Genomic DNA, 27,235 nt, shown 5'->3' with positions numbered 1-27,235 from the left:
GCATCAGACAAATTGTACCAAGAAAATAAGGATTGGGCACGAGTTCCGCACAGCCAAAGATAAGGTGCTAGTGCTGGGGGAATAAAAAAAGGTGACCAGCACTAGCACCTTATATTTGGCTGTCGCATCTTTGCATGGCCCTTTTGGACTTTTAGCATTTTGGATCATAGCACTTGCTTCGCTCCCAGGTTTTTGGGTGACATCTCCTGTAATCATGTGGCTCTTATCCCTATATAGTAATATTTGGTGAATATGCCTAGGGTGCGGAACTCGTGCCCAACCCTTATTTTCTTGGTGCAATTGTCTGATGCCTACAGAGTATAGCTGGTAGCAGATGGGTATTTATTGCTGCACATGTATATATGTTCATATTTCCCTTTTGATATACTTTAAATCATTGTGTGCTTGATGGTATTTGTTTCCAACTGCCTGGGGGTTGCATGTAGCTTATCAGCCATGTGCTTGTTATTTGGTTTTAAATGTTTTTAAATGTATGTCTTGCCCTGCTGTGCTTCTTGTATAAATAAAGTTATATTTTTTTGAAGGTTGATCCCATTGGTATGCATATCCTTTTTTCTTGTTTGATTTTCAATTGTCCTTTATATATGCATATGGTTGATCCCTGACTTATTTATTTTTGTGGTGCCCGCTACTCTCTTTGTACACTTATGTAAAAAGAAAGGATAACCAATAGGGATGAGTGAACGTGCTAGGTGATACTCAAATATCACTTGAGTATGTGGGTACTTGGCACTTGATGAGAATTGGCTGGTGCTCGGATTTTAAGCTTGAATTCCCCGCCTTGCATGTTTGGTGCCTGATACACAGCCAGTAAGCATGCAGGGATTGCCTTCCCATTACTGTAATGCAAAATACATCTAGGTAGTGGCTTTAATGTGATTGACTGGCCGCATTACCTCATCAGAGGTAATAAAAGGATTCCTGCCACCATGCTTGGCTCACTGACACCATTGCACAGCTCAAGGACAGTTCTGTTTGGCAGGAGAGAGCAGTTATCCATGCCTGTGTGTGCACAGTTTAACTAATCAGAGTCCTCTAGTGTTGATAGTGGTGCTGATGCTGAACCATCACACTAACAGTCCTTCTAAGGTCTAATCTTGTGCTTTGCTGTTTGTATCAGATACAATCTGCATTTAGCATTGGGGCAGTTGTAGGAAAAGGGAGAGTGGCGGAATACAGCCTCTAGGCAGGGCTTATGGCTTTGCAGGCCAGTGCTAAATAGGCCCACTTTTATGTCTAATACAGAGTGTATCTGTGTACCTCTTCCATCTTATTTTTGGCAGTTCTTACTTCCTTCATAAATGACACTGAAATTTCCAATTTTTAATAAAAAAATATTAAAAAGTTAATAAAAATTAATAAATAATTCAATTTTGGTTTACTTAAATTACTATATTATTAAATTCCTTTTTAAATTTTGCCTTAAATACAAGTCATTATACAGAAAAGAATGTTTCTTAACATTTTTTTCCTGTAAACTCCAATTTATCGCCAATTTGTTCTGTTTTATTGTCAGTTCTTGAAGTGGAGTAAAAGTGCGACACCATTATTCTCAGCAGTGATCTGAAAAGTCAGATATTTCCCCATATCTTCCCCATGCTGCTCTCCTTCAATTCAGCATTTTTTCCATCAATTTCAACAATTTTGCTGCCCCCTAGACCTCCTTGCATGGTCTGCTGGAAAAATGCTCTGATTTCCCATTGTCTCCCATTATACCCATTATCCGAAATGAGAATCCGAGCATTAGAAGTTGCTCAGTTCCAGTAATGAGCATTCGAGCATTTTAGTCCTTATTCATCCCTAATAACCAATGTTTAATTGTATCCAAAACCTTGACCATGGCGTATGCCCTATGGTTCATAGCAAGCACAGGGTCTAACTGCTCCTGCCCCTGTATGTGCTATGAACCAAAGGGCATAGGCCAAGATAAAGGTCTAGAACAAAGTAAAACATTGTCCATCATCTTTCCAGAATCTGACTTATCAACAAACTTAAATTGCATATAGCGTTATGGTAAACTTTTCCAAGACCAGATGTAAAAAAACAGACTAAATGTAAATCTACTGTAGTTCAATAATAATAATTCACCCTTTTCCAATTTGACAATGCAATCTATTCTGCATCCATCTACAATCCAAATTGTTAATTCCGAATTTCATTAAAGGTTTTCTTATTGATTTTGTAGGGTTCTGAGATATGGTGCTAGGCATAGCATATCTTACGCTGAACTATGCATGGCTAAACAAAACAATGGGACATTCCTTTGACTCGTATTTAGTTGAGCAATGAGAATGCCAAGAGTCCAAGTCTCACAATCAAAAACTGATGATCTATCCTAAGGACTCATGCAGATGACCGTGTTTTCAGTCTGATTGCAATCTGATAACTTATCTGATCAATGTTATTTTGTGGAGGCATGGACATGTTCCAATTTTGTAGCATACATGATGATGATATTCGGATCGTAGTCAGCCATGCAAGTCAATGAGTCAGTGGCAAAAATTGGACCGCACTTGGATTACACGATTTTCACAGACTAACAAAATAGAGTACATGGATAATTTTTTTTGCCATCTTCTCCACATCTGAGATCACACAATGATAACACTTTGATCAAACTCTGGTCAGAATGCGATTAGCATAATCAACCCGATTCTCTTGGATGACAGAAAATACGGTAGTGTGACCCCAGCCTAAGGACAGTCCATCAAATTTAACATGCCAGTAAACTCCATGAAATAATTATTATACAACTGCAGAAGGTATCAAAGTAAATCTGCAGGGTATGGAACTGAAAAAGTTAACACAGTAATCTCCATATCAGACTTGTTCGATCTGTTTATTTTTGCCTTGCTAAACTGACATGTTGTGATGTTAGGAATGAAATTTCATAGTAATGTCAGAACAGATAGCTTTATTATAATTGAATCTCTCAAGTGCAGCCACATTCCCCAGGCTGTAATACACTAAAGGACCATTGACACTGGTGCTGCGACTTTATTTTAAAAACACACCATTTATCTCTGTGCAAAGTGAAATAGATTGCCAGTATGATTTATCAAGCAGATTTTGAGCAACTAGGGGAACATAAAAGAAGAAATTCAATTTCACACCAAGATTGTAATGGGTGAGCAGTGCGTTCGATGGGCACAGAGGATGCTATTATAGAGTGTTTTGCATCTGGTCCCCAGATATTGTACAGAATGTAATTGTTATTGTAAACTTTATCAGGAAAACAAGAGGTAAATATAGACATAACGTGCACCAGTGACTTTACTGCATAATACACTGATACTGCATTACCAAAAATTGGCAGCAACATTCCTCAGTGTGTTAGATGAAAGAAATGATCCCAGAAGTATCCTAAAGACTGGCTCTCATTAAAGTGACTGAGCTGAGCTGATGTACTGCGAGTTTCTTACAAGCATTTCTTCATGGGAAAGAAGTATGCAAATTAGCCAAACCCAGCGTCTGGTTTTGAATCTGGAATGGATGTTTTATTCCTTATGAAGTAGAGGTCGTTTGTATCATAAAGACTATGACCCCAGTTCATCATTTGTTGGGCTTTTTTTTAAGTCGCTTTCTTTTCTTGTGATAGGAGTTGCCATTGTTTGGCACCAAATTCTTCAAAATGGCGCATGCGATGCAGGAATGCGTTGCAAAGTGAAATAAATTGTCTTTTTTTCTGTCTTGAACTGTTTTTAATGTCTTTTTGTGCACTTGAAGTTGCACATTTCGCAAAATGGAGCAAAATAATCAGTGGTATACTCAAAACTGCACCAAGGGGGAAATAAAGTGGAGTTGTGCCAAATTTTGCAACTTTTTAAAAAGTTGTAGTTAATGAATCAGGCAAAAGCATCTGGAATCACTAAAATCTCACAAAGTGTAAAACGAAAAAAAAAAACAGGCAAAAAGAGGCGCAAAACACACAGAGCAAGACACAAAAAAGGGGCAAAGGAAATGATGACTTGGAGTCTATGAACCTATATTTCAATGTGAAATCTATGCACTATGCCTGCAGATGCACTGACACCTGCCTGCTGCCATTCCTGAGCAAGCTCTGCATTGGTGTTGAACCAATCCTATAGTTGAGTTCTCTTTATGAGACAGTCCTGGAACTTAAGGGGTTCTCTTGACCACCTTGAAGTCTTCTTCACAGCATTGAACCTCTCTTTGAAACTCTTGATGATTAGATTAAAGATTATTGAAGGCAATCTTATAAGCATCAATATCCTTGCCTATAAAGCAACTTTGATGGAAAGAGGTGGTGACTTCATGTTTTTCACTGAAGGTAATTATGGTTAAGAGAAGAAGACAATGATTTCAAGCACAAGCCCCCTTTTAAGAAATCAGTCTGCTTTAATAATTCAGCATAAAAGAGTAATATCAGATGCCTTGGGATTCATTAACAGTTTTCCTGATTTAATGAGAATATATTTAAAGTATGTAAGTTGGTCTCATTGTGTCAAGGCTGAAAATCAGCTGAAATAGTTCTTTTTGTGATTAGGTTAATTTTCATTGCAACATTTTGCAATATCAACTGATCACTCTTGATAACAATCTACAGTTAAACCTTTCATGGCATCTGCCATACACGCAAGAAGCAAGTCGGGAGCTGGTGTATGAAGTGGGAACACAGGTTTGAGTATACCCCCTACCCAGCAGACTGTCCAGACTGCAATGCAAGGACTGGCTGGCCAGTCCATGCATTGCGGTCTGATCTCGGTCCGATTTATACAGATGCCTGAATGCACCCTAACAGCCATAGGTGGAGCAGAGAAAATATTAAAAAAATAAAAAAGTACACATATGTGGTATCGCCACATTCATAAAAGTCTCATTTATTAATTAACTAGTAAGCATTGAAAATAGAAAACAATTCAAAATGGTAAAATTGTGGTTTGTTTGGTCTCTGCAAAAAAAGCAGTAAAAAATTTCACATCTATCCCCAAAGGGTATCAATAAAACCAACAGCTCCCTCTGCAAATAATTACCTTTCACACAGCTCCATCAACAGATTAATGAAAATATTATGGATCTCGGAAAATGATCATAAGAAAAAAAAATTGTTTGCAAACTTCAGAATTTTTTTTAACCAGTAAAATAAATTTTAAAAATTGCTCATGTTTGGCATCACCATAATCATAATGGCCTGGGCAATCATCATGTCAGGTCACTTTAACCACACAATGTACATGTTAAAAAAATTCCAAAAAACAATTTTAAGATTTTCTACTTTTCCAGTACATTGTGTGGTAAAATCAATAGAGTAATTCAAAATTATTGATCACCCCACCAAAAACAAGCCCTCATATGTAGGTGTGGATGAGAAAATATAAGCATTATGGAAGTTTGAAGAAAGGAATGAAAAACACAAAAATAGAATAAACAAAAGTTTGCCATGTTGGGAAGAGGTTAATGCAAATTACCAATATAAAAACTGAAGCAGCAAATTTTGTGAAAGCCACATTTTTTGTCGGTTTAAAAATCTTTGAACTACAGTCCTGCACCACAGACTAACCAGTAAAGGCTAGGGTTTCTCTGGGACGTGCTTGACATAGTGGGGGACTCCAAGTCTGTCTGAGGTTGCCCTTTTGAGCTGATGGCTACAGACTTAAAGAGGGCCTATCAGCTTCACACATACTATTATAGTATATTAAAGTAAGGAGACTGTATATGAATAAATATGAAAAAATTACATTTGGAAGAATAATGACTATAATTATATGAATTATGTTAGAAGAGAATCAAACCACACCTTCAAGACACAGGAGCGCTGCTATCCGAATTCTGTTCTGCAGGGCACCAGCGTTACTGGCAACCATCACACCAAGCACTCCTTGTGTGGACTTCCTAAAGACAATCCCTAATCTTGACTATGCTACCTACCTACTTGATACAGCTATTCAATGAGTAAGACATGGAACAGGTCGAAACATCTGAGTTATTATAGTCGCTTTATGTAAGATCACTTGCTTTGCTCCCATGAACTTTTGATCCTGTTATATGAACTGTAATAAATATCTTCATCAATAACCTTAAGAGTGTGCAGTGAACCTTTGATTCTCTACCATCTTGGGATTAGCAGCTCAGCGTGTTGTGTTCTAATGAGACAAGCCCCCAGATTCCAGGCTGGTTGCTAGGCAGTGCCTCTGGTCAGCAGCAGTATAATAACCTGAAGAGCTAAATTATCAAATTGTACGGCTATAGAAACACAAAAAGTGTGTATAAAGGGGCTCTCTGTATTCACATAATAAAGGGGCTCTTTGTATTCATATACTGTGTGTTTGTAGAGCCTGAACAAAGGCCTGTAGTAGATTTTGATTAACGAGATCTCAATCTGCACATGAGAAGCCTCTGGCAGCCATTTTCCCAAAGCCCACCGCAGTCCACTCACCAGCGCCGACATCTTATGGGAGCCGAGAACCCGCCGCCCTGCACTGCCTGGACACCCTCTTCTCCCAGCTCGGGGCCTCCAGCATCACCCCACTCCTGCCACTGCCGGCCTCCTGAAGTAGCGACCATGCCTCCTGTAACCCAACTCCACTGCCACTACTCCCCCAGTAAGCTAATGTTAAAACAGACTATAAGACACACTACTAATTTCAGATTCCACAGCGCTTTACATACATTATTATCATTGTCCCCATTGGGGCTCACAATCTAGATTCCTGTAAATATGTCTTTTGTGTGTGGTAGGAAACTGGAGGAAACTCATGCAAAGAAGGGGAGAACATACAAACTCATTGCAGATGTTGTCTTTCGTGGGATGTGAACCTTGGACCCCATAACTCGCATATTTGTGATATTCTTATGTTTGTGTGAATATATATGTTTCAGTATATGTGTCTGTATATAGAGAAAAACAAATAAATACACTCACACAAACATCTAAATTATTTCATACAACCTGTACCCAGGACCGAAACGTCGCCACATGGGCTATTAAAAAGCACTTTATCATTTTGGATTTGGTGGGCTGCCTCAACTTTTTTGGATAAGCATTTACTAGGACTGGTATGTACCTGTGAGGCTTCTGCACCCTACCTCTTAACTGTGCTGTTTTTTCTATTTTTTTTTATTGTGGCTTAGTCATATTAAAAAGTTATATAAATGGGTTATCTCTTTCTCTCTATATGTGTAATTTGTCAAGCTACCATGCCCCCAGTCCAGTCCTCTACGCAGCTCTCTCCTTCTCATTTCTTCCATAACCTTGTCCTCTTCTTCTATCTTCACTCTGCACTGGTGCTTCCAGCATCACTTATGCCTCTTATGTGACAATATGCATCACCCGAGTAGCAGACTACTAGGTCTTAGGTGAAGTACATTTGGATCTGGAGACCAAATCTGCGCTAGAATTTCCAGTCCAGAGGGAAGCTGCAGTAAGGGAACATTGCATGCAGTGAAGATAGAAAAGAGCTGATAGAGGGAGCTGAGCAGCAATGGTGGGAAAGGTATCAAGGTATTTTATTTTTTTTTACCCTACACTTAGGCTCTGGAAAGATGACAGAGCAAAATAATGAACATTCCATTCACAAAATTTCAAGTAAAACAAATTTCTTGGCTAAAGTTGGGCAAACTGCTGAACTAGAATTTCCACTACTCAGACAACCCTTTCTCAATTCTCCAATGTACAATAAAAAAGAGTCTGTACTTACCACTGGTGCCATGCCATTGTTATGTCACATGAATCCTGTAGCCTATCAGTATCGACTTCACTCTCACTTCGTTTGTACAAGACTGATACCTGGAATAAAAAGCTGATTGCTGCTCTCTGACCTACTCTGAATGTCCACTCATTCTGAAGGAAGTGAAAGTAAAGTGGCTTCTGATTGGCCGCAGTACTCATTTGATATTTTTATAAGACCCAATGTCGCTCGAACAGTGAGGTGAGAACTTAGGAGTTATCCAAGAGTCTGAAAGAATCACAGAGGGAATATCTACACTATTCCAGGTCTTAGCACTCATCAGTTTGACAAACATGACGGTAGGTAAGGCTAGATCTACTACTGGTGCTGCCCTCGGCACCAAGTCTGAATACTTTCCATAAGGTTGGATTCACATATCTGTGTCTCATGTTCTGATATGGACTGGACTGCAATTCACGGGTCAGCCACGGGTCTCTTGACCCAAATTCGATAGCATCTTATATACTTATAAGGCTGTTGCCGATCCGTACTTTGAGTTTGATACACAGACAGCAGAACACAAATACAGTGGGGCAAAAAAGTATTTAGTCAGTCAGCAATAGTGCAAGTTCCACCACTTAAAAAGATGAGAGGCGTCTGTAATTTACATCATAGGTAGACCTCAACTATGGGAGACAAACTGAGAAAAAAAAATCCAGAAAATCACATTGTCTGTTTTTTTAACATTTTATTTGCATATTATGGTGGAAAATAAGTATTTGGTCAGAAACAAACAATCAAGATTTCTGGTTCTCACAGACCTGTAACTTCTTCTTTAAGAGTCTACTCTTTCCTCCACTCATTACCTGTAGTAATGGCACCTGTTTAAACTTGTTATCAGTATAAAAAGACACCTGTGCACACCCTCAAACAGTCTGACTCCAAACTCCACTATGGTGAAGACCAAAGAGCTGTCAAAGCACACCAGAAACAAAATTGTAGCCCTGCACCAGGCTGGGAAGACTGAATCTGCAATAGCCAACCAGCTTGGAGTGAAGAAATCAACAGTGGGAGCAATAATTAGAAAATGGAAGACATACAAGACCACTGATAATCTCCCTCGATCTGGGGCTCCACGCAAAATCCCACCCCGTGGGGTCAGAATGATCACAAGAACGGTGAGCAAAAATCCCAGAACCACGCAGGGGGACCTAGTGAATGAACTGCAGAGAGCTGGGACCAATGTAACAAGGCCTACCATAAGTAACATACTACGCCACCATGGACTCAAATCCTGCAGTGCCAGACGTGTCCCACTGCTTAAGCCAGTACATGTCCGGGCCCGTCTGAAGTTTGCTAGAGAGAATTTGGATGATCAAGAGGAGTTTTGGGAGAATGTCCTATGGTCTGATGAAACCAAACTGGAACTGTTTGGTAGAAACACAACTTGTCGTGTTTGGAGGAAAAAGAATACTGAGTTGCATCCATCAAACACCATACCTACTGTAAAGCATGGTGGTGGAAACATCATGCTTTGGGGCTGTTTCTCTGCAAAGGGGCCAGGACGACTGATCCGGGTACATGAAAGAATGAATGGGGCCATGTATCGTGAGATTTTGAGTGCAAACCTCCTTCCATCAGCAAGGGCATTGAAGATGAAACGTGGCTGGGTCTTTCAACATGACAATGATCCAAAGCACACCGCCAGGGCAACGAAGGAGTGGCTTCGTAAGAAGCATTTCAAGGTCCTGGAGTGGCCTAGCCAGTCTCCAGATCTCAACCCTATAGAAAACCTTTGGAGGGAGTTGAATGTCCGTGTTGCCAAGCGAAAAGCCAAAAACATCACTGCTCTAGAGGAGATCTGCATGGAGGAATGGGCCAACATACCAACAACAGTGTGTGGCAACCTTGTGAAGACTTACAGAAAACGTTTGACCTCTGTCATTGCCAACAAAGGATATATTACAAAGTATTGAGATGAAATTTTGTTTCTGACCAAATACTTATTTTCCACCATAATATGCAAATAAAATGTTAAAAAAACAGACAATGTAACATAGTAACATAGTAACATAGTTAGTAAGGCCGAAAAAAGACATTTGTCCATCCAGTTCAGCCTATATTCCATCATAATAAATACCCAGATCTACGTCCTTCTACAGAACCTAATAATTGTATGATACAATATTGTTCTGCTCCAGGAAGACATCCAGGCCTCTCTTGAACCCCTCTCTTGAATGTGATTTTCTGGATTTTTTTTTCTCAGTTTGTCTCCCATAGTTGAGGTCTACCTATGATGTAAATTACAGATGCCTCTCATCTTTTTAAGTGGTGGAACTTGCACTATTGCTGACTGACTAAATACTTTTTTGCCCCACTGTATATTATTCTAAGACCTCGGATGAGGGGGGTGGTTAAAAGGGTTGTCCGGTCACCATCTGTGGGAATCTGACATGTAATGGGGCTAATCTTCATGTGGCTATCTGCTACACTTTCCAAGAGGAAGCCTCTTTAAAAAAGATTGTGTATGACAATGTGGCTTTCACATTAAAAATAATATGAGGCAGTTTGTGGCTGGATTACACATGGATTTTGTCAAAAACCTGCATGAAATTTCCCCCATGCACTAATATTTTGGTGGTGCATGCTTCTACAGCTCAAATTTTTGGTATAAACATGAATGTATGTGTACAACAATAAACATTTGCATATATGCACATATACATTACACAAACTGCAGATACACAAAATGCACACAATTATACAGTATAAACACAGCGCACATACAGTATAGACTATATATATATATATACACACACACACAGACAGCGCACATACAGTATCTAAATACACACAGCGCACATTCAGCATATGTACACAGCACATATACAGTATATTTATATATAACGTTGAATTGTATGAAAGTGTTTACCCCTTCCTGATTTCCTATTCTTTTGCATGTATGTCACACTTAAATGTTTCAGATCACCCAAAAATTTTAAATATTACACAAAGATAACAGAAGTAAACACAAAATGCAGTTTTTGCATGAAGATTTTTATTATTAAGGAAAAAAAATGCAAACCTACAGCCCTGTGTGAAAAACTGATTCCCCCACACAAAACATAAACTAACTGTGGTTTATCATATCATTGGGAAGCTGAGTTCAAATTCCCTAGCCACACCCAGGTCTGATTACTATACCTGTTCTCAATCAAGAAATCACTAAAATAGGACCTGCCTGACAAAGTCAAGTGGACTAAAAGATCATCAAAAGCTAGACATCATGCCGCAATCCAAAGAAATTTTGGAACAAATGAGAAACAAAGTACTCAGGACCCCCAGGCTTCACAGGAAATTTAAGATGGAAGGCCCTGACTAACCGATTGGACTTCACATCTTGAGCAGGGACCCAGGATCTCTCCTCTGGTATTGGAAGGAATTATAGACCCTCCAAGAATCCACAACAGAATTTCATACTCCAGTCTACTGAAACCACAGGAGGGGAGGATGAGGGAGACAATGCAGAAGGGACAAACCCCTTTAATATGGATTTAGGGAACACATTAGGGATGTGAAGGGATGGAAGAAGCTTTAATCTAAATGCCACAGAATTGACCACCACTAAAATATCATATGGACACTTTGGATCCAACTTCGCTGACAACACTTTAAGTTTAATGTCCATAGATGACACCATACCTTATCCCCAATTTTAAAAACAGGACCCACTGAACATCTTCCATCATCCTTCCGTTTTGGGGCAAATCTGAGCAGTCACAATATTCTTTTGAACCTCCCTCCAGAGAATCATGAAATTCCTGAAACACCTGCAATCTTAGGTACACTGGCACAAATAATTTGGACCCTGGAGAAGAGGAATGAACAAATGACTGGACTTTGCGGATCTCATCTTCCAATTCCTAGGTTACTATAGAAACCACAATACCCTGAGGAACAATGGAGGATGGAGGTTCTGGAGGAGAAATTGAATCTAGACTATGAGATAATGCATAGAAACCAAAAAAGAAAACAGCACTAATAAGAACCAAGTAGCTATAGATCAAACTTTATTAAAGTATAAATACAACCATATAAAACACCAGTAAAACAGAAACTAAGGAACAGAAACCAGGGAAAGACAATGACCACCAAACAGGCAGTGTGGTAACAGCAGGTAGTTATTGAAATACAAACTGTTACAATAAGATGATACAGTACTGGGAATCACCACTGACAAATAAAGTGCAACAGTGCATGCTAAGTAAACATATTTAGTTAAGCCAGTGCTATAAACGGCACCAAAGCCAGTGGAGATGGATACCAGAGAGTATAACATCAGAGGGTTAATAAGTCATATTACCTGCAAAAGATACCACACTGCCAGGGACCCCAACGCGCGTTTCGGCGCAATGTCTTCTTCCGGGGGTGTGACATTGCGCCGAAACGCGCGTTGGGGTCCCTGGCAGTGTGGTATCTTTTGCAGGTAATATGACTTATTAACCCTCTGATGTTATACTCTCTGGTATCCATCTCCACTGGCTTTGGTGCCGTTTATAGCACTGGCTTAACTAAATATGTTTACTTAGCATGCACTGTTGCACTTTATTTGTCAGTGGTGATTCCCAGTACTGTATCATCTTATTGTAACAGTTTGTATTTCAATAACTACCTGCCGTTACCACACTGCCTGTTTGGTGGTCATTGTCTTTCCCTGGTTTCTGTTCCTTTGTTTCTGTTTTACTGGTGTTTTATATGGTTGTATTTATACTTTAATAAAGTTTGATCTATAGTTACTTGGTTCTTATTAGTGCTGTTTTCTTTTTTGGTTTCTATGTTTACTTGTTGTTGCACTGAACCATAGATAGTGATCCATGCACCCTTGGTATCTGTTGGTTATGGTGCTTTTATGATCTGGGTGATATGCTTTATATGAGATAATGCATCAGATTTCATATTCATAGACCCTGGACTGAATGTATTATAAAAATTAAACTGAGAGAAAAACAAGGACCATTTGGCCTGTCTAGGAGTTAACCTTTTAGCTCATTCAATGTAAGCTAAATTCTTGTGATGAGTGCCCACTGTAACTGGATGGTCCACGCCCTCCAAAAAAATGCCTCCATTCCTCAAACGCCAATTTTGCAACAAGTAGCTCCCGATTCCCAACATCTTAATTTCTCTTCGCCAGCAAACTTTCTTTAGTAAAAAAAAGCACATGGACGCAGGTTAGTCAGAGATTAGGGCCCCATGATAAAACTGACCCACTCCAATCTCCGAAGCATCCACCCCCACAATGAATGGTTCTTGGATCACAATGATGCAGACATAAAGCACTCTTTTAATCTTTTGAAAGCCATGATAGCACCCGGCGACTGAACTTTGAGATTCTCCCCCTTACGTGTAAGGTTAGTAACTGATATAGCAATCTGCCAAAACCCCTTGATAAATTTCCTATAATAGTTGGCAAATGCCAGAAAATGCTGCAAAGCCTTAAGATCACGAGGTTGAACCCAATCAATTATAGCCTGCACCTTCCCAGGGTCCATCTTGAATCCGTCTGCTGACAAGTTAAACCCCAAGAAAGAGATTTCCTGAACAGAAAAAACACATTTCTCTAATTTAGCAAACAAACATTTCTCGTAACAACACAGACATGTCTCTGGTGAGAGTCCAAATCTGGTAAGAATATTAGAATATCATCCATGTAAATCACAGCATATCTTCCAATGCAATCAGAGAAAATATCATTCATAAAATTTTGAAACACAGCAGATGCATTGGATAATCCAAAAGGCATGACAAAGTTTTCAAAAAGACCCTCAGACGTTAAAATCACCTTTTTCCACTCATCACCCTTCTGGATGCATATGAAATTGTAAGCCCCTCTTAGATAAAGTTTAGAAAACATCCTGGCCTCAAAAAGCTGATTATATGAATCGAGTATGAGTGAAAGTAGGTAAGTATTTTTAACTGTGATTTTATTTAGTTCTCGGAAATCAAGGCAATGACGGAGAGCCCCATCTTTCTTTTTAACTAAAGGTACCTTCACACATAACACATAACCTAACAAAGGCAGTACCCAAATGCAGTCCTTACTTAAGGTACCTTCACACATAACGATTTCGTTAACGATATCATTGCAATGTTATGCTTTTTGTGACGTAGCAACGATCCCGCTAACGATCTCGTTATGTGTGACAGCGACCAACGATGAGGCCTCTGCTGGGAGATCGTTGATCGTTGGGGAATGATCAGGACCTTTTTTTGGTCGCTGATCACCTGCTGTCATCGCTGGATCGGCGTGTGTGACGCCGATCCAGCGATGTGTTCACTTGTAACCAGGGTAAATATCAGGTTACTAAGTGCAGGGCCGCGCTTAGTAACCCGATATTTACCCTAGTTACCATTGTAAAAGTAAAAAAAAAAAACACTACATAATCACATTCTGATGTCTGTCACATCCCCCGCCGTCAGCTTCCCTGCACTGACTGTGTCAGGGAAAGGGGTAGAGTGTGATGTTTAGCATTATGGCACTTCAATTCACATTGATTTGGATACACTGACAATTAATTTTGAAAGCAGAACTTCCCCAATACTTTTCGTTCTGGTTGGATCTTTAAATGAGTTGTCAGAGAATCAGAGAATTCTCACAGTGCTCAGTGTGCACAATGTGCGGATTCACAAGTCTGCAATCAAATAGAGTGACTGAAGACTTGTATCTAATTCCAGACAATCACTTTAAAGGGAATCTGTCACCTACTTTTTCATATGAAAGGTTTGGCCACCGCCATCAGGGGCTTATGCACAGTGTCGCGGTCCGGGTCCAGCGTCTCCCATCTTCATGCGATGACGTCAGAATGCTGTAGATAAGCCCCTGATGGTGGTGGCCTTACCTTATATACGAAAAAGTAGGTGACAGATTCCATTTAATACTTGGCTTGACTAAACAGATAAAGTCTCAGTGATATTTTCATTTCATCTTGTTTAATTCACAATAAAACATCACCTTTTTTCTGCATTCAAACACATACTGTATGGGTGACAATGATACTCTGAATACATATTTAGTAATGTTTTCTCATAGCTGTAACTAGAATTGTATGGGTTTTTTAAGTTATTTTAATAACTGAGAAATAATAGGTTAATTTTTCTCTTTAGATAGGACATCGTGATTTTGATGTTGAAAAGCGACTCCGGAGAGATCTAAAGAGGACTCATGCCTTGCTGGCTGACCTGCAACTTCTTTTGGCCTCCATGGGAGACTCTGGACCACCCGTAGATCGTGGAGAACTTGAAAGAGTTCACTTACAGGTGAGCTTTTCAAAGTATCAAATTGACTAACTCAATACTCTTAAATGTATATTTTAATGCAGGTAAATTCCTTTCTACTTTACCTGAACCACATGTAAAACAAACTTAAGCCTGACATAGACATGGCATAATAAAAGCTATTACAGCTGCAAGAATAGTTTGGTTCCATGCAGGAAAAAAATGTTAAATAAGGTTACCAAACACTCATAGGATGGCAAAATACTCACAGCTAAAAATAAAGAAAACAAGGGGACTTATAGTGAAAAGATGTAACCTAACTTAATTAAAGTCAAGTAAGTAATGATTTTCATTTAATAGTTTACTTTGTAATATTATTCCTCGTGGGAAGCCACTATTTATAACTCTGAGGCTTATGACCTTTGGTAGTGTGGTCTTATTAATCAATTTGATTTCATCCAGTGGACTTTATGCTCAAAGCCTAAACTTTTTAAACATTATAAAGTCACCTGTCATTAAACCTTAAACACAATGCTAAATGGCAGTGGAGACAGTTTTCCTGCTTAATTTCTACAACCATCATCGAGCCTATACTAATTACTGATTATCACAGTATTTTTTTTATGTTTCATATCACTTCCTTAATAAACAGAAGGCATTTTTTTGTTCAAAATGGCCGCTAGGTTTAACCCCTTAATCCCATATGACGTACTATCCCGTCCAGGTGACCTGGGACTTAATTCCCATGGACGGGATAGTACGTCATATGCGATCGGCCGCGCTCACGGGGGGAGCGCGGCCGATCGCGGCCGGGTGTCAGCTGCCTATCGCAGCTGACATCCGGCACTATGTGCCAGGAGCGGTCACGGACCGCTCCCGGCACATTAACCCCCGGCACACCGCGATCAAAGATGATCGCGGTGTGCCGGCGGTGCAGGGAAGCATCGCGCAGGGAGGGGGCTCCCTGCGGGCTTCCCTGAGACGATCGGTACACGGTGATGTGCTCACCGTGTACCAAGCGTCTTCTCCCTGCAGTCCCCGGATCCAAAATGGCCGCCGGGCTGCATCCGGGTCCTGCAGGGAGCACTTCCGGGTCAGGATCAGGCTGCAGCTCTAATCCTGCCCGGCTGTATGTCAGATCACCGATCTAACAGAGTGCTGTGCACACTGTCAGATCGGTGATCTGTATTGTCCCCCCCTGGGACAAAGTGAAAAAGTAAAAAAAAAAATTTCCACACTTGTAAAAAAAAAAATAAAAAAAAAATTCCTAAATAAAGCAGAAAAAAAAAATATTATTCCCATAAATACATTTCTTTACATAAAAAAAAAACAAAAAAACAATAAAAGTACACATATTTAGTATCACCGCGTCCGTAACGACCCGACCTATAAAACTGGCCCACTAGTTAACCCCTTCAGTGAACACCGTAAGAAAAAAAAAAAAAAAACGAGCCAAAAAACAACGCTTTATTATCATAACGCTGAACAAAGAGTGGAATAACACGCGATCAAAAAGACGGATATAAATAACCATGTTACCTCTGAAAACGTCATCTTGTCCCGCAAAAAACGAGCCGCCATATAGCATCATAACCAAAAAAATAAAAAAGTTATAGTCCTCTGAATAAAGCGATGCCAAAATAATTATTTTTTCTATAAAATAGCTTTTATCGTATAAAAGCGCCAAAACATAAAAAAAATGATATAAATGAGGTGTCGCTGTAATCGTACTGACCCGAAGAATAAAACTGCTTCATCAATTTTACCAAACGCGGAACGGTATAAACGCCTCCCCCAAAAGAAATTCATGAATAGCTGGTTTTTGGTCATTCTGCCTCACAAAAAAATCGGAATAAAAAGCGATCAAAAACTGTCACGTGTCCGAAAATGTAACCGATAAAAACGTCAACTCGTCCCGCAAAAAACAAGACCTCACATGACTCTGTGGACCAAAATATAGAAAAATTATAGCTCTCAAAATGTGGTAACGCAAAAAATATTTTTTGCAATAAAAAGCGTCTTTCAGTGTGTGACGGCTGCCAATCATAAAAATCCGCTAAAAAACTCGCTATAAAAGTAAATCAAACCCCCCTTCATCACCCCCTTAGTTAGGCTAGGTTCACATTGCGTTAATGGGTTAACGCTAACGGACAGCGTTGCACGGCGAAAATGTCACAATTAACGCCGTGCAACGGGTCCGTTAGCACAACCATTGACAGCAATGTGATTTTCAGGTGTAGCGCATCGCTAGAGCATGCCATTTTCGGCTCGCGCTAGCAAGGTGCCATTCTTTTGTGGCGCGCCTCAGACGCTGCTTGCAGCGTCCGCGGCGCGCCCGAGGTCCGATCCCCGATCTTCCAGAGCGGGGACGTTAACGCGACCACTAAACACGACACCTAAAAAGACATTGTGTTAGCGCAATCCGCTAGTGCTAAACGGATTTCCCTAACGCAATGTGAACCTAGCCTTAGGGAAAAATAATAAAATTTAAAAAAATGTATTTATTTCCATTTTCCGGTTAGGGTTAGGGTTAGGGTTAGGGCTAGGGTTGGGGCTAGGGTTAGGGTTTGGATTACATTTACGGTTGGGATTAGGGTTGGGATTAGAATTAGGGGTGTGTCTGGGTTAGGTGTGTGGTTAGGGTTACAGTTGGGATTAGGGTTAGTGGTGCGTTTGGATTAGGGTTTCATTTATAATTGGGGGGTTTCCACTGTTTAGACACATCAGGGGCTCTCCAAACGCGACATGGCGTCCGATCTCAATTCCAGCCAATTCTGCATTGAAAAAGTAAAACAGTGCTCCTTCACTTCCGAGCTCTCCCGTGCGCCCAAACAGGGGTTTACCCCAACATATGGGGTATCAGCGTACTCGAGACAAATTGGACAACAACTTTTTGGGTCCAAGTTCTCTTGTTATCCTTGGGAAAATAAAAATTTGGGGGGCTAAAAATCATTTTTGTGGGAAAAAAAAGGATTTTTATTTTCACGGCTCTGCGTTGTAAACTGTAGTGAAACACTTGGGGGTTCAAAGTTTTCACAACACATCTAGATAAGTTCCATGGGAGGTCTAGTTTCCAATATGGGGTCACTTGTGGGTGGTTTCTACTGTTTGGGTACATCAGGGGCTCTGCAAATGCAACGTGACGCCTGCAGACCAATCCATCTAAGTCTGCATTCCAAATGGCGCTCCTTCCCTTCCGAGCTCTGCCATGAGCCCAAACAGTGGTTCCCCCCCACATATGGGGTATCAGCGTACTCAGGACAAATTGAACAACAACTTTTGGGGTCCAATTTATTCTGTTACCCTTGTAAAAATACAAAGCTGGGGGCTAAAAAATAATTTTTGTGAAAAAAAAAAGAATTTTTATTTTCACGGGTCTGCGTTATAAACTGTAGTGAAACACTTAGGGGTTCAAAGTTCTCACAACACATCTAGATAAGTTCCATGGGAGGTCTAGTTTCTAATATGGGGTCACTTGTGGGGGGTTTGTACTGTTTGGGTACATCAGGGGCTCTGCAAATGCAACGTGACTCCTGCAGACCAATCCATCTAAGTCTGCATTCCAAATGGCGCTCCTTCCCTTCCGAGCTCTGCCATGCGCCCAAACAGTGGTTCCCCCCCACATATGGGGTATCAGCGTACTCAGGACAAATTGGACAACAACTTTTGGGGTCCAATTTATTATGTTACCCTTGTGAAAATACAAAACTGGGGGCTAAAAAATTTTTGCGAAAAAAAAATAAATTTATTTTAACGGCTCTGCGTTATAAACTGTAGTGAAACACTTGGGGGTTCAAAGCTCTCAAAACACATCTAGATAAGTTCCTTAGAGGGTCTAGTTTCCAAAATGGTGTCACTTGTGGGGGTTTTTAATGTTTAGGCACATCAGGGGCTCTCCAAACCAACATGGCGTCCCATCTTAATTCCAGTCAATTTTGCATTGAAAAGTCAAATGGCGCTCCTTCCCTTCCGAGCTCTGCTATGCACCCAAAAAGTGGTTTACCCCCACATATGGGGTATCGTCGCACTCAGGACAAATTGCACAACAACTTTTGTGGTCTAATTTCTTCTCTTACCCTTGGGAAAATAAAAAATTGGGGGCGAAAAGATCATTTTTGTGAAAAAATAAGATTTTTTATTTTTACGGCTCTGCATTATAAACTTCTGTGAAGCACTTGTTGGGTCAAAGTGCTCACCACACCTCTAGATAAGTTCCTTAAGGGGTCTACTTTCCAAAATGGTGTCACTTGTGGGGATTTCAATGTTTAGGCACATCAGGGGCTCTCCAAACGCAACATGGCGTCCCATCTCAATTCCAGTCAATTTTGCATTGAAAAGTAAAATGGCGCTCCTTCCCTTCTGAGCTCTGCCATACGCCCAAACAATGGTTTACACCCATATACGGGGTATCAGCGTACTCAGGACAAATTGGCCAACAATTTTTGAGGTTCAATTTCTTCTCTTACTCTTGGGAAAATAAAAAATTGGGGGCGAAAAGATCATTTTTGTGAAAAAATATGATTTTTTATTTTTACGGCTCTGCATTATAAACTTCTGTGAAGCAATTGGTGGGTCAAAGTGGTCACCACACATCTAGATAAGTTCCTTAGGGTGTCTACTTTCCAAAATGGTGTCACTTGTGGGGGGTTTCAATGTTTAGGCACATCAGTGGCTCTCCAAACGCAACATGGTGTCCCATCTCAATTCCTGTCAATTTTGCATTTAAAAGTCAAATGGCGCTCCTTCCCTTCCGAGCTCTGCCATGCGCCCAAACAGTGGTTTACCCCCACATATGGGGTATCAGCGTACTCAGTACAGATTGTACAACAATGTTTGGCATCCATTTTATCCTGTTACCCTTGGTAAAATAAAACAAATTGGAGCTGAAATAAATTTTGTGTGAAAAAAAGTTAAATATTCATTTTTATTTAAACATTCCAAAAATTCCTGTGAAACCCCTGAAGGGTTAATAAACTTCTTGAATGTGGTTTTGAGCACCTTGAGGGGTGCAGTTTTTAGAATGGTGTCACACTTGGGTATTTTCTATCATATAGACCCCTCAAAATGACATCAAATGAGATGTGGTCCCTAAAAAAAAATGGTGTTGTAAAAATGAGAAATTGCTGGTCAACTTTGAACCCTTATAACTCCCTAACAAAAAAAAATTTTGGTTCCAAAATTGTGCTGATGTAAAGGAGACATGTGGGAAATGTTACTTATTAAGTATTTTGCGTGACATATCTCTGTGATTTAAGGGCATAAAAATTTAAAGTTGGAAAATTGCGAAATTTTCAAAATTTTCGCCAAATTTCCGTTTTTTTCACAAATAAACGCAAGTTATATCGAATAAATGTTACTACTAAAATGAAGTACAATATGTCACGAGAAAACAATGTCAGAATCGCCAAGATCCGTTGAAGCGTTCCAGAGTTATAACCTCATAAAGGGACAGTGGTCAGAATTGTAAAAATTGGCCCGGTCATTAACGTGCAAACCACCCTCGGGGCTTAAGGGGTTAATATATTTCCCATTGGGCACATGGACATTAGCTGCAATTGCAGACCCTATATGTTTGCATAGGATCCCTCTAAGCTTCTAACCTGAGCATCTAATTTGATAATAGTTTGATGTGAAGGGGGGGGGGGGGGGGTGAACCACAATATCAAATATCCACATTATGAAAGGTGGATCCTGTGTTATCTACTTTATATAGAGGTGTGTTCGGTCATTGTAATCCTGTGATGATAACGATACTACAGAAAATAACATATGTACAGAACAGTAAGTGTGAGTCTGGTATAAAGCTTGTAAGCTAGTGTGAAAATTTCAAAATTTCAGATTTTTTTTAATTTTTTAAATGAAAATAGAAACTTTTTCAAAACTTTTTTTTTAAATGTAACATAAACCTGATTTACAATAGTTTTTTTTTCTGAAGATGCATTCCCTTTAAAGTTATAGGACATTTCTAAATTCTTGAATTTTATGTGATTTGCTTTACAAATATTTTACAACCGCTAGAGATATAATAATACAGACATATAACAAATCCTAGGAAAATATGTTTTAATATTGTTATTGCAATTTCTGCTATGTTTAATCATATAATTGGTATTTACTATGGTTTTGCCGTGAATCGCTATTGCAATAGAAATGATATGTATATGTTCTGAATTGCCATGGGCCATGCAAAATTAGCTCTTATCTGATCTGCCAAAAGAGAGCGTCCAAGAGAATTGAAAAATGAATGTACCAATGGGCTCTTTGCCACGTCCTGTTGTGTTAACTGTAATAAATATGCTCAATCTGCTACTGCACAGCTTGCCTCACTCGTCATGGCATCCCATCCCACTTACAAACTGATCTGTGCTTCAGTGTTTAGATGGCATGTGTTCAGCTAAGGAGCTTACTATTATGGCCACTGCAAGGATTAAAACTGTCCATAATCCTTACAACAGTTGGTTTTGTTCTGCTCTAAAAATAAACACCGTGCAAAATAAACCCGAATGGAAAGTGACCACGTAGGGAAAGCCAGCGAATTGTAACACAGCTGTCTCAGCAATTGGGTGCCAAAATTCTTCAACATACAATGGGAAATCCTGTACGGAAATAAAGCTTAACTATGAACGTTTTGCCCGCTAATTATCTTGTGCTACCTCATGGTAAATCATAATATAAGACACATTTGCTTCTAAAATGAAAGTCAGTAAAATGTGATAACACAAACCAATGAAATGTAATGCTTTATTGTAATTATATTAGGAAAAAAGTGTTTTTCTTAACTGAGAAACGTTAGCACTTCTGTCCATTGGCTATGCTTGGAATTGCAGCTTAGCCCCATTCACAACATGGACCAGATCACGACCTCAGACGGAAGTGGCACTTTTTATGGAAAAAAGCAGACCCTAATTTCAGCTTTGGAAGGGAGTATAGCACTCGCTGCTCACCGTATACCGTAATTTTTATATCTCAGAAGTTTGCATCTCTCAATTGAAAAGGCCTTGTAAGGTCTTCATCATGTAATCGAGAAAGGGCTGACCTGATTCACCTGTTCTGCTAATTTCTCACATACTGAACTGCTGTGTCTATGGAGTGACTGTCCTTATGGACTACGTGTGTTTATCAGGCATCATATAAAATTAGAAATCAAAAGTTTATATAAAATTGCATTGACTTGAATTTTAATCGAAGCTCTAATAAAAATTGGAAAAATACAATACGACCCTCTTAAAAAGGATGGGAGGTAGTTGTGCAAAATAACACTAAATTAAGTTTAGTAAAAACAATGAGGTTGTACTGTGTGAGAAGATTTTTTTGAGTCCGGTATGAAGTATCTCAGAAAATTATTTTCTTCTCCATTAATTTTTTCTTTTTTAACTTAAAAAGGTTGTCCACTACTGTGACTCAGTTACTGGTTTTGTCCTAATGACTCTGTTTCTTGGTAGTATGATGTAATGTGGTGCACTCCAAATAGTCCAGAGAACAGGGAGGCCAGAGAAGCTATTGATAAGCTTTACTTGTTGCGCGAATACACAGGTAAATCCAGATAAACAATGGTTTTACGGAGCTTCAATTGCAATGCAGCAATCACGGTTACTTTCCGATATAGGAATGCAGATATAACAATGGTGCAGTAATTCCTGAGTCTCAACTTCTGCTTTTATTCACAGTTCTTATCTCACACTTTTCTGGAGCCGAGGCTGTGGTTTCTCTTTTACAGGAGTTCCTGGCTGGTCGCTTCATGCTCCTTAATTTTTCTAGACAACTCACTGGTGCACACAAAATGTCTCCATCTCTAACACTGCTAAACCAGCACTTGGTCATGTGGTCTAACCATGGGACCATATGGCCATATATGAAAAGTAGGGAGCTTTGTAAACTCTTTACAACCTCCTGAAATCAGAACATAATAAATATATCACTTTTTGCATCTATAAACCACTTTTATGTACTGACTTCGAAGGTGCATTATCTGCAAAGGGAAATGTGAATATTGTGCAAACATAATGAGGTAGCTGCCAGCTTTGCTGCATCTTAAAGGCAAATAAACAACAACTTTGGGGCATCAAAAAAGCAAGATATTTACCATAGACCTTATTCATTGTATTTTTTTTTAAAGGAGAACCTGAGTCATGATTATACAAAAGTTATCAAGATTATATTATTCCAAGAAAATTATCAATAACAAACATATACAATATAAAATTTTATGTGAGTACAAGAGGTTTTGATCCCGTAGGTGAGAGAACAGTGGCCGGAAGCCTGGTCAGGATTACATGATAAGAATTATGCGAACCACCAATAAATCAGCATCATTGGGCATTTTTTTGTGATATTGCTCCATTTGTTACCCTATACCAAAATATAGCAGGAAAGCAATCTAGTGGAGACCCTGTGATGTAGAGTCTATTGTGGAGTGTAGAGTACGCATCTGGTGCATGCTATACATATGACATAATAATATTTAATAAGAGGTTAATTACCATTTGGTGAGGGATCCTGCCTGGACTGTGGCCACGCACCCCAAAGTGCATTTCGTGTGGATGTCGCTTCCTCAGGGGGCATGAGGAAAACCTTATTCATTGTAGTTAGTTTACCTCCAAGATGCTTATAAAGTAGTGACCTACCTCTTTATTAGTGTGGCTCTTTCTAAAATGTGATTTTTTTTCTCCATTTTTTGTGTTAAAAAATGTTCTCCACATTTTCTTAAACAAATACACATAAACCAGATCTGTCACCAGATTTCACAATACAATCTGCAAACATCATTTTTCAGATCACTTAGATTTGATGAGGTTGGTATACTTTGAAAACAAATATAAGAATAGCTGTATAATCCTTTTATGAGCCCAGATAAAGAGTGAGAAAACTCATCATGAGTACAACTGTACAACTTCAATCTATCTTCACCCACCCATCCAGCCTGACAAACAGCCGCTGCTTGTAATGAGCAGTATGAGATTTCAGCAGCGGCAGTAAGGAAGGTCACTGAGGAGCTGGCAATCAGACTAGGTGGGTGTAGATTGAGTTTACAGAGGACTTGTCTGTCCAAAAATGCCATTTACGTGAAGATATAGGAATAATCTACAGGTACATAGTATTAATATCCCGTCTTGATGAATTAGTGAAAGAGTGGCAACAAGGAGAAAATTAAGTTATGTCCACCCAGTAGCTGCTTACATCCAGTCATCGGAGTGGTGCAGGGAACTGTTACAATCACCACTCACAATACTAATAGAGGGATTGTAATCGTTCTGTGGCAATTTGATTCACAGCCCAAACCTCAGCACCTGTGTGCAGAGCTGTCAGTCAAAGTGCTGGGGAGGGTTTACAGCCGTGCTCACAGCATAATTTGCAGTGAGTGTAACTGCTCCCTGCATCTCCCCGATAGCTGGAAGTGAGCGGCTGCTGGGAGTTCAACATCTCACTGTGGTCGCTGCTCAAGTATATCAGCTAGGCATCATTTTAGCCCCTTAATGACCATCGATATGCCTTTTAACGGCGGCAGTTAAGGGTACTTAAACAACAGCGCCGCTTTTTAACAGTGCTGAGGTTTAAGGTTATAGCTCCCCCCAGTGTCGGAATATCTCCAGGGTCTTGGCTACCAGGGATAGCTGAGACCCCAGAGAACATGATACAAGTCGGTTTTTACTGACCCCATTGTTGTGATTGCCGTTTTAACGGTATAATGGCTACCGCAAAAAAAAGTGTGATTTTCCATTTAATTTCTCTCTCCTCCGATGTGATCTCACATCAGAGGAGAGAGAAATACGGTCCTCCAGTACCCCGATCACCCCCCCCCCCCCCAGTAACTCTGGTGTCCAGGCATCTCCCCATGAAGTTCCCCGAGACGCCGGCATCTTCTTCTGGGAGAAAATGGCGGGCATATGCGCACTGCGCCCTCCGAGATCTGCAGGCTGGCACCAAGCAACAATAGGACATTTTTCCTATTGGTTCATTTAGATCACTGTGATAGACCCTAAAACAGTGATCAAAATAAAAAAAATTGTAAATAAAGCTCCCCTTTATCACCCCCTTAGTTAAGGAAAAATAATAAAATGAAAAATATATACAAGTATAATAGAAGAGAAGAAAAAATGCGGCACTCACCCCGAGATAGCTGTGAAGATTGTGGTCTTTTATTGGAGAACAAATGAAAATAACATCCGTCAGGACATCAGGTATGTACGAGGGTGCGGTATAGGAGCTCGGACGACGGCCGTTTCGCACACGCAGGTGCTTCGACGGGTCCGGATAGTAGACTACAACACGTCATTTCCTTTTAAAGGATATCTGACGTGTAATCAAGAATGTGATCTAAATAAACTAAACAGTGTTTAGTTTAAGAAATTTTGTTGAGTAAATTTACTAATTCGAGTTTCAGCTTCCTCTAATATTTGTGTTGGGTAACCTCTCATTCTGAGACGAGATTTTAATTCATTGATTTGCTCATTAAATATTTTATTATTATTGTTAATTTTGCGCAATCTCACCATTTGACTATAAGGTAATCCCTTTTTTGTATGAAGCGGGTGAGCACTCTCAAAATGAAGAATATTATTGGTAGCCGTTTGTTTTCTAAACACCTTAGTCACTATGTCCCCTTCCACAATTTCTATTTTAACATCTAGATATTCGAGGTTGTCATATCCAAAACATGAAGTAAATTTCATATTGAAATCATTAGCAATATTCAAATGTTCAACGAAATTATTGAATTCCATTTCACTGCCATCCCATATTATCATGATATCATCCACAAATCTGGTATAGAAACGAATATGCTTAATAAATGGGTTATTAATGTTGTTAATATAAACTTCCTCAAACATAGCTAAAAACAAATTAGCATATGTACAAGATGTGGGCGTACCCATTGCAGTTCCAGTAACTTGAGTATACCATTTATTCATAAATTTAAATGAATTATTAGACAAAATAAAATCTAAACTTTCCAAAATAAATGAAATAATATCAGAATCTACCCCTCTTTTTATCAGAATATTATGAATTGCTTGTATACCTTTTTCTTTGGGAATACGGGTATATAAATTCACTACATCTATAGATGCTAGGGCAAATGTAGGTTGCCAATCTATTTCTTTGAGAGCTACCACCAGATCGCCCGAATCCTTTATATATGATGGAATAGAATATAATAGTGGTTTCAATAACCAATCGATATATTGGGACAAACTTTCAGAAACTGAATTTATTCCAGAAATTATAGGGCGACCTGGTGGTTCTCTCAAGTTTTTGTGAATTTTAGGTATACTATACCAATATGGAAATTGTGGATGTTCAGACAAAAGGCTTTCAGCTCTTTTTTTAGGCAATACTCCTTTTTCAACATATTTTTTTAGCAGCGATCTCAATTTTACTACATATTTATGTGTGGGATTGTTTGGGAGTACTTCATAAGTTGAACGATCATTTAATTGCGACAAGGCTTCTGCTATATAATAATCTCTGTCCAAAATAACAATATTACCCCCCTTATCCGCTCTCCTGATAACGACATCTTTCCAACTCTGCAATACTTTCAATGCCGACAATTCTTTATTACTCAAGTTTTTACTAGGAGTTTTGTACAAGATTGCTTCTACATCTTTAATCACTAAATCTTGGAACAAATCTATGACGTTACCAGGAGAGACGGGGGGGGGGGGATAAAACGAGATTATATGCCACCCATGAATGGAATTTTTTCTTCTCTTCTATTATACTTGGATTACTTTGTGGACGTTGATGCTGAGCACCGGTCCCCTTAGCGATTGTGGCGCCTGAACACATAGCTGTCCGCTAATAGTCCTATCTACTTGGATTTGCTCTACCCTAGTGCCGTTCTACTTCTTATATTCTGAAAAATATATACACTGTGTTCCAAATTATTATGCAATTTGTATTTAAGTGCCATAAAGATTTAATTGTTTTGCTTTTTAAATAAACTCGTGGATGGTATTGTGTCTCAGGGCTCAATGGATCACTTAAATCAATCTTAAACACATGTGATAATTAGTTTTCCAGGTGATTCTAATTAAAGGAAAACTACTTAAAAATGATGTTCCACATTATTAAGCATGCCACAGGTTTCAAGCAATATGGGAAGTAAAAAGGATCTCTCTGCTGCTGAATAGCGTTAAATAGTGCAATGCCTTGGACAAGGGATGAAAACATTTGATATTTCCTGAAAACTTAAGAGTGATCATCATACTGTGAAGAGATTTGCAACTGAAACAGAGCACAGACAGAGTTCATGAAGATAAAGGCATAATGAGGAAGGTTTCTGCCAGACAAATTCATTGGATTAAGAGAGC

The 27,235-nt window shown here is 39.4% G+C and overlaps 1 protein-coding gene across 1 annotated transcript in view; it reads left to right on the top strand.

The window, feature by feature from the left end:
• The window catches only part of MYO18B (myosin XVIIIB), a 1,113,366-nt gene that overhangs the window by 717,066 nt on the left and 369,065 nt on the right, over positions 1–27,235 (top strand). The window contains exon 34 of the mRNA XM_069750613.1: positions 14,811–14,963. Coding sequence (XP_069606714.1) covers positions 14,811–14,963 — 153 coding nt within the window. The remainder of the gene's footprint in view (positions 1–14,810; positions 14,964–27,235) is intronic.

The sequence above is a fragment of the Ranitomeya imitator genome, chromosome 1 (assembly GCF_032444005.1).
Source record: "Ranitomeya imitator isolate aRanImi1 chromosome 1, aRanImi1.pri, whole genome shotgun sequence".
Lineage (NCBI taxonomy): Eukaryota > Metazoa > Chordata > Amphibia > Anura > Dendrobatidae > Ranitomeya > Ranitomeya imitator.
Note: the sequence above shows the minus strand (reverse complement) of the source record. Positions and strands in the feature narration are given on the sequence as shown.